At 33.4% G+C, this 12,659-nt stretch overlaps 1 protein-coding gene across 1 annotated transcript in view; it reads right to left on the bottom strand.

Annotated features, from left to right (window-relative positions):
- Nucleotides 1–12,659, bottom strand: part of SEC63 (SEC63 homolog, protein translocation regulator) — a 67,697-nt gene that overhangs the window by 35,258 nt on the left and 19,780 nt on the right. Inside the window, exons 2-4 of the mRNA XM_079146698.1 lie at nucleotides 9,164–9,263; nucleotides 5,818–5,932; nucleotides 4,530–4,642 (exon numbers count right to left, since the gene is read on the bottom strand). Of these exons, the coding sequence (XP_079002824.1) occupies nucleotides 4,530–4,642; nucleotides 5,818–5,932; nucleotides 9,164–9,263 (328 nt within the window). The remainder of the gene's footprint in view (nucleotides 1–4,529; nucleotides 4,643–5,817; nucleotides 5,933–9,163; nucleotides 9,264–12,659) is intronic.

Below are 12,659 nucleotides of genomic sequence, written 5' to 3'. Positions count from 1 at the left end.
AAATATTTTCACAAGATAGCAAAAAAGTACACTTAGTTTTCAAATGACTTGGGAGTCTAAAGCAGGAGGATGGCAAATTTTAGGTCAGTCTCAGCAACATTTTGAGACCATCTCAAAAACTAAAAAAGGGATGGAGATGTGGCTCAGTGGTATTGTGGCCCTGGGTTCAATTCCCAGTACTATTAAAAAAATAAAATAAATTGTGTAAATAATTTCGGAGACCCAGATTATTATAAATCCTAATGTAGAGAATGCTTTCATTAAATTATATGTAAGCAACCCTGAGTTGGCTCTAGACAGTTAAGTTACACAATCAAGTGTTGGAGCACATGAACACATGCTTTTTTAAAAACTAAAATATCAACTCTAGCCAGAGCAAGTAAACAGACTAAAGAAATTAAAGGGATACGAATAGGAGAAGAGGAAATTAAGCTGTCTCTATTTGCTGATGACATGATTCTATATTTAGAGGATCCAAAAACCTCCTCCAGAAAACTTCTAGACCTAATCAATGAATTCAGCAAAATAGCAGGCTATAAAATCAACACACATAATATAAAGCATTTTTATACACAAGCGATGAAACATCTGAAAGGGAAATGAGGAAAACAACTGCATTTGCAATAGCCTCAAAAAAAAAATAAAATACTTGGGAATCAATCTAACCAAAGAGGTAAAAGATCTCTACAATGAAAACTAAAAAACACTGAAGAAAGAAACTGAGGAAGATGGAAAGATCTCAGAAGATGGAAAGATCTCCCATGTTCTTGGATAGGCAGAATTAATATTGTCAAAATGGCCATACTACCTAAAGTGCTATACAGATTCAATGCAATTCCAATTAAAATCCCAATGATGTTCCTTACAGAAATAGAGCAAGCAATCATGAAATTCATCTGGAAGAATAAGAAACCCAGAATAGCTAAAGCAATCCTTAACAGGAAGAGTGAAATAGGGGGTATCACAATACCAGAACTTCAACTATACTATAAAGCAATAGTAACAAAAACGGCATGGTATTGGTACCAAAATAGACAAGTACAGTGGTACAGAATAGAGGACACAGACACAAACCTAAATAAATACAATTTTCTCGTATTAGACAAAGGTGCCAAAAATATGCAATGGAGAAAAGATAGCCTCTTCAACAAATGGTGCTGGGAAAACTGAAAATCCATATGCAGCAGAATGAAACTACACTCCTATCTCTCATCCTGCACAAAACTCAACTCAAAATGGATCAAGGACCTCAGAATCAGACCAGCCACTCTTCATCTTACAGAAGAAAAAGTAGGTCCAAATCTTCAACATGTCGGCTTAGGATCAGACTTCCTTAACAGAACTCCCATAGCACAAGAAATAAAAGCAAGAATCAATAACTGGGATAGATTCAAACTAAAAAGCTTTCTTTCAGCAAAGGAAACTATCAGCAATACGAAGAGAGAGCCTACAGAGTGGGAGAAAATCTTTGCCACTCATACTTCAGATAGAGCACTAATTTCCAGAATCTATAAAGAACTCAAAAAACTCTACACCAAGAATACAAATAATCCAATCAACAAATGGGCTAAGGAAATGAACAGACACTTCACAGAAGAAGATCTACAAGCAATCAACAGATATATGAAAAAATGTTCAATATCTCTAGTAATAAGAGAAATGCAAATCAAAACTACCCTAAGATTCCATCTCACCCCAATTAGAATGGCGATTATCAAGAATACAAGCAACAACAGGTGTTGGAGAGGATGTGGGGAAAAAAGTACACTCATACATTGCTGGTGGGGTTGCAAATTAGTACAGCCACTCAGGAAAGCAGTGTGGAGATTCCTCAGAAAGCTTGGAATGGAAACACCATTTGGCCCAGTTATCCCACTCCTCGGCCTATACCCAAAGGACTTAAAATCAGCATACTACAGAGATACAGCCACATCAATGTTCATAGTGGCTCAATTCATAACAGCCAGATTGTGGAACCAACCTAGATGTCCTTCGATTGATGAATGGATAAAGAAAATGTGGTGTATATATATATATATACAGCTATAAAGAATAATGAAATTATGGCATTTGCAGGCAAATGGATGAAATTGGAGAATATCATGCTAAGTGAGATAAGCCAATCTCAAAAAACCAAAGGATGAATGATCTCGCTGATAAGCGGATGATGCTACATAATGGAGGGTGGGAGGGGGACAAGAATGGAGGAAGGAGGGACCGTATAGAAGGATAAGAGGGGTGGGAGGGGTGGGGGGGAGGAAAAAATAACAGAAATGAATCCAACACTTACTCTATGTAGATGTATGATTACACAAATGGTATGCCTTTACTTCATGTACGAACAGAAACAACATGTATCCTATTTGTTTACAATAAAAAAAAAACTAAAATATCTTCAAAGTAACACCTATGTTGTCCATTTACTACACAGCAGTTAAAGACAGGTTTTACACCTGAAAGTCAAATCTCAACTATGTTCAGAAGAATGAACCAGAGAATTCAATGGTCTAACTCCTTAAAAATAACAAGACTACTTAAAGCTACTATCTGGCATGGAAAATAAGAAAAACTGTTTATTGTAATAGGCAAGGAAAAGAAATTATAACGAATCATCAAAGCAAATTCTAAAACAAACTGAAGATATATGCATTAGGCTGCCTAAGTTAAACTGGGGTTACGAGACTTCAATTATTCAGAACTTACATTTAATAAAATACACACCTTGTCTAATCTAATTGGACTCATACAAGTTATAAAAATCTCAAAGTTCTGGGTCCCACTATCATTTTACTTCTTCATTGGTTTGATAAGCAAAATATTCTCTAGTTTTATTACATAACTGAGTTAAAACTAAAAGCCTTATATTAAGTTTTCTGAACTTTTAAAACAGGTACTGAACATCATAAAGTCAAGGCCAGCAACCTGAGAGCAAAAGCATAAACTTGTTATAATACTTGAAGACTGAGAGGGAGGAAAAACCCCTGCACCAAAAGCACTAAAATTAAAGCTACTAATTAAATAATCTTGGCTACCCAAGGTCCTTTGGAAAACTTCAGTTCTTAAATTACCTGACGACAGCAATCAAGGTACAGCAATAATTAAGGAAAAAGAATAAATGCTTGAAGGAGACATGTTGAAACGGGGGAAAAGGGAGACAACTGAAAACACAGCAATCTGGAGAAAACTCACTTCAGAAGCTCCTAGATGCTGTTACTGTATTACAGAATCATACAGTTATTTCACAGAGATAACCAGCAAGCCACAACAAAACACAGGGAACAGGGACAAAGTCAATGTTTCACTAAGCACAAAAATAACATATTTCCAAAACTTTTGTCATTCACATTACCTTCACAGTTTGCTATTAAATCTGAGTCTCCTGTTGTTTATTTATAGTCTTTAAATTAGTTCACAAAAGTATACATCACAATTCCTCATATATCTAAATCTTTAGTTCAACAAAAGAACTAGGTGGGGATGTACCCATCACAAGTCCTAAAGATTCTAGCTAACTTTAATCTCTTGTAATACTAACACCCAAGGAATAACAACAACTTAATTTTATATACTCTATTCTGTCTTCCACAAAGTGTGCACAAAATGTTTCTCAAAGGCTGGGGATCTATCGCAGTGTTAGAGTGTTTGCCTAGCATGTTAGGCACTGGGTTCAATCCCCAGCACCACAAAAATGACAGCAAAAATGTTCCTCAAAGTTTATAAATACATAAATAAACGCCTGTGCACATAATGCACTTTTGAATAGCATGTTTCTTAACAATAACAAAACACCACATCAATGACAACAAGGAAAATATGATTAGCAATTCTGAAAACTTTTTAAAAGAAAACATTTCTTAGGAGGGAAAAAGAAACCAAAACCTTAAAAATAATTCACATCTTAACCAGTATTTAACAATAAACTAGGAGTAATATACTACAATGAATTTGTAAAAAATACCAAAAACGAAGAGTTTACTAAAAGTAAATATTAAACTTACGTTTAAGTAGTTTACATGAGGGAACTACACTGCCCAAAATAAGAGAAACAGAACTAGTCTAATAAAAGTCTCAAAATGAAAACAAGAAAAAAAAAAAATTACTTTAAAATGTCTGTTTGAAAGAATGAATATAGGAACACGTTTTGTGTATAAACCTATTATTGATATTTTGATACATTGTGATAAATCAATAAAGCTAAAGTGATATTATGAAAAAGAAAGGAAAAAAGGTATGAGTATACTCTCTTCCACCTGGGATGCTTATAAAGAAGGTCAATGAACTCATCACTTATTACTTAATTTAACTAAGTTCACATGGCATGAGCACTACGTTCAGTGGCAATTCAGTTACTTAAAATTAAGGTTTCATTAAATTACAATTTTAGGGCTGCTGCACAGTTCCATAAATGACACAGCATGTGAGGTCAGCATTTAATAAAAGGTATGACACCTATTTTAATTAGTATTTTATTAAGCAGAAAACTATCTTTACCCCTCTACAAAATGCATAATAGGTCCTATGGTACTTACGCTGCATAAGCTTTTGCTATCCTCATGAACATGACTTCATCACCTCCTTTATCTGGATGATACTTAAGTGATAGCAAACGATACTGTTTCTTTATTTCTGCAACTGTTGCTCCCTAAAAGGAAAAGCTTTGTGTTAGTAAATGCAAGCACAATGTGGTAAAGAAATAATCCAACCTATTTTGAACATGAACTACTCAATATTCTGACAAAAGAAACTGACATTTCATCCAACGTATTTTGCACCATAAACTTCACCCCACACAGTTAAAAATAAAAATACACTTATTTTGTCCAATATATTTATTTTACTGAGACTAATGTGTCCTACAGTACTAGGCACTGATGATTTTAGAATAAAACCAAAGAATGCCACATTTAAATAAAAGTACACTGACATCTATCAAAAAATGACGATAGTCAATTAAGACTAGCTCAAAAATGCTCAAATCAAAGATTTACTTTCCTTATAATCTGAGAAGTACTGGAAACCATCTCATCTTAAACTCCTGATTGCCATAACAACAGCTGTTACAGTAAGAAAAATCAGATTATATGAAAACTTTTTTCTACAAAGCAGAAAGCTAGAATATGGAACTCGCTCCCTACTCTGTATTACATAAATCTCTGGATCAAGCCATCTGTTGAGCAAATTAGAAGTTAAAAAAAAAAAAAAAGTGGTTTGGGGAAAAATGGAAAGAGCACTAGATTTAGTTTGGCTACTAAGAAGATATGGAACACCAGAGAAGACACAAATTTTCCAAGCCTCATTTTCTCTATTTGGAAAAAAAAAAGGCTAAATAAATGATCTCTGTAATTTCAGTTCTAACATTCTAACAATACACCCAAAAGACAAATTTTCAATGAGATCCCCCAACCTAGACTTAACAAATTGTCTATGTGTCAATCAACACAAAGGCACAAGATTTTTATCGTTCACAACATAAATGCCCTCCCATTTTCTTTTTAACTTTGCATTAAATCAATCTTACCGATGTCTATTAAAAATATGCTAACTTCTATTCTTCAAATATTCTTACATTTTAGCAATTATAAACCATCCTTAATAATATGGAAATTAATAGCTTCAGCTTAAAAAATACATATACATATACATATATATACATACACATGTTAGAATGACAATGAATTCATATCTTATTTTAATAAAAAAATTTAGCTGACTGAAGTCTGATTTCTTTAGGTATGATCCAATTTCTTTTAGATGTAGACCGATGGTATTTTAATGAAATCTTTAAATTAATGTACATTACATAAAAATACAACTTACAGGATCCAAATTTAATACTTCATAAGGATTGTATTCTTGATATTCTCGGTCTGTTTTGGACACTTTGTATGTAAGGAATAAGAACAATGCCCATCCTGCAAGTAGAACTATTTTCCTGTTAAGAAAAAAGACGCATGAAGTATAAATAAATACATATAAATAGCTTTCCTTTATGAAGAATCTAATGACATTACAGCAAGGTCAAGGCATAAAACAATAAAACTAGTTTCATATCACTATGCTACAGACTCAAATTCTACAGCTGCGGAACTATAAACTACTGTTACAGCAAGGATGGTATTTTTCTCATTTTTGAATTCTCTAGAATTGAGTATAGTGCCTCCCAAGTAATATATTTTCTGTTTACTATTTGTAGAATTTCAAGTCCAGAAGTTAATTCAAGTTATTAACTTACTTGATTCTTTAAGTTAGATCAAAATATATATTCAGTAACCAAAATATGTAAATTTTAAGTATTCAATAAGCCACTTAATGTAAAAAAAAAAAAAAATTGCTCTTGACCTAGCAATTATATTTTTAGTAAGATAAGCTAAAACAAGTAATTGGTTACTACTGTCTATAGTAGTAAATCTTTGGAAATAACCTAATGCCCATTTATAGGAAACTAAATGAATAAACCACTTATAGAGAATTAAGTAAACTATGATGCAGCCATACAAGGTAACATTTTGTAGCCAATACAGATAAAAATGTGCATTAGTTAAAATTTTTTAAAAATATAAAACAACATATAATTTGACAAAGAACTTATTTCTTCTCCCTCCAGATGTTTGCAGGGTATCTGGAAATAAGGTATTAAAAGCCTAAAGAAAAACATACTTTCAATCTACCAATCCATTTCACTTCAAGAAATTTAGAAGGGAATAAACGAAGTACGAAGTATGTAGAGTATAAAAGGGTAGTTATGAATATATGTAGTAACAAAACAACAAACATCTCAAATATCCATCCAAAAATTACTGAATGTTACAACTATATACAGAAATACTCCTCGCCACTAAAGTTAAAATTTCCTGTGAAAGATTGTCTCCCTTGTATTTAAAAGACAAAACAGTTTTCAAAATAATTAAAATATAATCCAATTTCTATAAATAAAAAAATTAGAAACATATAAAGTAAACATTGTAGTGATGGCTATCTTTTGCTGAGGCCATTGAATTATTTTTACTTTTTTATGCTCTTTGGATAACAACTTGTTATACCAAACAGGATTTGTTAGCAAAAACATCAAAAGAATCACAGAAGGACAAATCAAGTAAATTTGGAGGGACTTATTTTTAGAACTACAAAGAAAACTTGCCATGTGTCTAAATTCTTGGAGTGGGAACAGTTTAATCATGTTCATCATTTGGAATAAGCCATTCAACCTAGAATCATCTAAAATGATCTCGTTTCAACCTATCCACTTACCTTTATCACCCTGATTTTCCAAACAATACAAGTTCCATCTCCCTAAGCTTTCCTCATCATCATGCTTTTGTTCTCTCATATTCTTCTACGGAAAATTCCCATTCCCTATAAATGCCCACCCAAACTCTATTCTTCCTTCAATATTAAAGTAAAATGATCTATCCTCCAAAGAGCAATCCTTAACCATTGCCAAAATGATCAAAGGGTGACTATAATTACTGACACAAAGAAGCACAAAATATGACTTTTCTCTTCTGACTCACTCCAAAGTTCCTTGGACATCTGGACAGAACACTATTCAATCTTGACCAATCCCGGGATAGCTTAAACACAGCTAGCTACCAGATACAAATTTATTTTCATTTGGTCAAAACAATACTCTAAACCTTAATAAAGGCAACTCACTTCAAACTATTTTCCCTATCATTTCTATATGTCCACCTATGCCCAGAGAGGAGAGGGAAACTCATGTGGAAAATCCCCTCACTTTTACCTGGCTATCTAGGGATAGGGAAATCGAGAACACAAACTTCAGTTAAAGCTCCCTCAGCTCAACTCCCAGCTTCCTCACTTATTAACTAAGAACAGTTGGCAAGTTGCTTAGCCTTTTACATCTCAGTTTCCTCAGAGTGAGTTTGAGAATTAAATGAGATTCAGTGTATAAAGAATTTAGAAGGTACCTGACAGGTAGTTAAAAAAAAAAAAAAATCAATTCATATAAGCCATGGGTCATTATTAATAACTCTTCCAAATCTCAGTTGTGAACTTACATCTGTCAGGGAAGCCTTTGTCTTGAGTCAGAATTAGGACTTCTTTTACTCTTTCATGACATCATGCCCCCCTCCCAGTCCTTACTGCTATCATTTAGATGTGCTTTGACCTCCAAGGGTTCATTGTACTAGAAGTTTGGTTTCCAATGTGGCAATATTTAGAGGTGGTTGAACTTTATAGTCTCTAAACTATAAGAAGACTGAGATATATATATATATATATATATATATATTAGCCTTGCTGCTTCATAAAAGTTTAATTTAAAACTTTAAGAGGTATGGCCTAGCAGAAGGTGGTCATCAGAGGTATCACCCTCAGATAAATTAATGCTGTTCTCATGTTTGGTACAATTAGTTGTTACAAAAGAGCAAGACTGGCCCCTAAATAACTCTGATTTCCTATCTCGCCACATGACTTCTCTTCCTCTTGCTACCTGTTCCCACCATGATGCCATCCATCATTTTGTGATGTAGCCAGGAAGTTCTCACCAGAAAACAAACAGGGTTGCCTGATCTTTGACTTTCAGCCTCTAAAGCCGTAAGCCAAAAATCCTCTCTTCTTTATAAAGTATCCAGCTATTGTTATTTTGTTATGGCAACAGAAAACAGGCTAAGACACTTATTAATTCTAATATAATTATTTGTTTATTTGCAGTATCTCCTAAGATATCAGTCTTTGGCTGCATGACCTTAGTCAAGTTATCACATCTTTCTTTACCTTTGTCTGAGGAAAAGCACAAACATTTTCCATGAGGTTAATACAGAAGCAAATAACACAAAAAGCACCTAGTATACAATATGTACTCAATAAACTTCTAATTATCACCATGAATCAAACTTGACCATGTCACCTCCCTGCCTTTGAAATCTTTTCACAATTCCTCTATAGCTTTAACATAAAACTCATATTATAGCACAAGGTGCAGACATCTTCATTCAAGACTTAAACTTCATTTTCCTCCTCATCCTCCCTCCCCCTGGACTTCTAAACCATTCTATTCAGATAGCTCCCAAATTTACAAATTATATCTTACCTCTACTACAGGCTACAATTTCTTTTCAAACGCATGTCTTTCAACCCCTATTTTGTATGATCCCAAAGATTAAGCACTAAAGCATAATTTTTACTAAAATCCATTACTTACTTTACTGTAGGAATAACATTTGGCTGGGGTTTTAACAACCGTAAACGATACCACATACATCTTCCATATACTTTTCTGATATTCTTTAATCGAATTTGCTCTGTCAAGAAAGAAAAATGAGTTAAACCATTTCTCATAGTGAAAGCAAAACCACAGTTAATACCATACTCACCTTTGTTACCATGCTAATATTTTATTGGAACATGAAAGTGTTGCTGTTCAAATAACCTCTATAAAAATTTGCAAGGTAGGTTAAATTTTCTGCCATTTAGAAAAAAATGCTCTATTTGGAAAACTTTTACCTACCAGGGAACTATTTTTCATGTGAGACTTGACTTTTCTCTGTAAACATTAAAACCAACTTGAACCCAAAATATTTAGTCACATAATCATTACTTCTGAGAAATTCTCTCCTCTAATCTCTTCTTCAATAAAAGAAACAGGAGTTATCAAATAGTTAAAATGATTTATTAAGGAGCTAAGCAGAAATTATATTCTTCAAACATGAAAATAACTGCCTACCAAAATATCTTCCCATAAGAACTTAGGATAGGTTTATATAAGATTGTTGACAAAAGCTATTATTTTAGTCACCAAGAAATATTTGTAATTCAATAAAAGAAGGAATTAAAGCTAAAACATAATGTGGTGTTTACTAAACTAACCACACTTAGACTGAGTAACTCACCCAAGATTTAAAACATCTTTTCAATAAGTTTTAAAATAAAAATCTACCTTTTCAAGAAGATGGTACAGAAAGCAAAGAAGTGTGTGCCCATTCCAGAAACAAATTAGAAGTAAGGGCTTTGAAGGCAAGAAAGCACTGCTGAAAGGTATCCACAATCACAAATAAATAAAAATAAAAACAAAAAAGAAGATCTACATGTCACCCACCTTCCAGTGGCCTCAATACACTGTGGCTCTGAAGGCAACCTAAATATCCTTAGAAGAGTTACCTCACAAGAAACAAGCTCAATCATTATACCATTGAGTTCTCCCTCATCCTGATCAGACAAGAAGACTTAGACTCATGTGGATGTCAAGATCAAACAGACAGTGAAGAAACTCTATGATACTAGTGTGGCTAGGGAAAAGAATGACTTTACAGTGGGCAAGTGAGCCCCCAAAGATATCCTAATATCAGGAACCATTAAATACATTATCTTAAATGACAAAATGAACTTTATATAAGTCTTAATTAAGGATCTTGAAATGGGGAGATTATCCTAATGGGACTAATAAAATCACTGGAATACTTCTAAGGCAGAGGCAGAAGACAGAAAAGGTGATATAAAGGAAACAGAGATTGGAGTAGTTTTGAAGATGAGGAAGATGACACAAGTCCAGGAATACAGGCTGTTTCTAAAAGAGGAAAAGTCAAGGAAACAAACTACCTCAAATTCTCCAGATGGAACCAGCCCTAACAACACCATAAGTTAAGCCCTCCAAAACTGACTCTGGACTCCTGATATTAAGAACTGTAAGAACAAACTTGTTTTAAGTCACTAAGTTTGTAGTAATCTGTTATAGCAGCAACAGGAAATTAAGACAGAAAACCTGACAGACACCATCTTAAGTGATCAGTGAACTATGCCAATGAAAGGACAAATTGAAATCCTATACCATCTGACAGAATGCAATGAAAACATAGACTGTTTTTTGAAATTCTGGCCTAACATAAAAATCTGAATCTAATCGTGAAAAAGCACCAAACAACCCAAATTAAAGTTCTTTCTACTAAGTAACTAACCTTTAACATTTAAATTTCAAGGAAAGACTGAAGGACTATTTCAGACTAAAGGAGACTAAAGAAACAGGTCAACTAAAGGTTACATGTGATTTTGAACTGGACCTCTTGCTACAAAGAACATCACTAATGTGTCAAAACTGAATAAGGTCTAACAATAAGATCACAGTAATATTAAATTTTCTGACTTTTTATGGTTAATTATGAATATTTTTGAAAATACCACTGGTGATTTTTTAATTATATTTCATTAAATTAAGCCTCTACAGTCTTACATTTTCAAGTATAAAATCAAGGAAACATTTGGTAAGGTTTTACAAGAATCAAGCTGAAGTTTCCTTATGAACCAGACAGTTTGATCTATTCAAAGGAATGATGTGCTCCTAATGTCCCTAACCAAGAAAAAATGACACATAACTTCCAGCCCCCATATTCTTGCATAATGCATACTTGCACCTTATATGCCACACTCTTTCAACACAAAAACTAACTCTTAATCTTTCAGGAGAATATTTAATTCAATTAACAAGCACTACAGGCCAGGTACAATGGCACACACCTGTACCTGTGAGACTGAGGCAGGAGGACCGTAAGTTTGAAGCCAGCCTCAGGCTTTGAAACCCTATCTCAAAGTAAGAGTGAGGGATGTAGTTCGGTAGCAGTGTCCCTGGATTCAATCCCCAGCACTAAAATACAAAATTACAAAAATCTACTACAGGTTATGGCTTACATATTATCATCTAGATTTTCAAGACAACTAAATATTCACAATACACATACCAAATCTTTGTTTGATGACCTCAAGTCAAAGGAACTATCACAACTATCACAAGTAAATTCCCTCCTGAAGGCTTTTAAATGAGATACTTGGAAGTATAAAAATAATTTATCAACTTCTAGTTTATAAAAATTACTAGTTTCAGAGCAACTCAAAATTATGTTAGGAATATTTTTGGGTTTCTTTTTTTTTTTTTTTTTTTTTAGTTACAGATGGACACAACACCTTTATTTTATTTATTTATTTTTATGCAGTGCTGAGGATCGAACCCAGTGCCTCACATGCTAGGCAAGCTCTCTACCACTGAACAACAACCCTAGTCCCTCATTAAGGTTTGATACAGTTTAAACTATCCACATATAGAAAAGGTAAATTCCAAAGTCATAAATCAATTTTGTGACTCAAAAAACAACATAAAATATATAGCATGACTGCTGTCAGCAGTATAACTTCAGTAAAGTTACAGGGATAGTAAAGGTTGGGAGAGGTGTTTGCAACTATACTTGAAAAGCCCTATAGTGCCTTGCTAAGAGTCACATCTGCCAATGCAATCATGCCAAGGCAATCTGCCAATCTGCAGTAAAACTGAGTGAACTCTTAGCACCATATTCATAGAACCCAAAGAGTTTAAAGAACATTAGCCAAATCTGAGGTCTTCACACCCGTCTGCCTGATTACCACACAGGAAAAATTTTTACTTTCTTTTAGATTTCTAATTTGACATCTAAAATTTTTCATCCTAAATTTAAAAGTTGCAAAGGATGTTGTTCTCATAGTTATTTTTAAATAAAAAGTAGTTCTATCACTTTTAAATGTATCCAATGAATCTAAAAGCCATACCAATGTCATAGCTTCTATCATCATCTACTTACAAAAATTCATAAACAAGTCCTTCATTTCACTTCCCCCACATAATTTTATCCTAATGTAATGTATTTTTAACCTGGTAAGTCAATTCTCAAAATACTAAA

This window comes from Sciurus vulgaris (assembly GCF_902686455.1).
Source record: "Sciurus vulgaris genome assembly, chromosome: 7".
NCBI classification, from domain to species: domain Eukaryota; kingdom Metazoa; phylum Chordata; class Mammalia; order Rodentia; family Sciuridae; genus Sciurus; species Sciurus vulgaris.
Note: the sequence above shows the minus strand (reverse complement) of the source record. Positions and strands in the feature narration are given on the sequence as shown.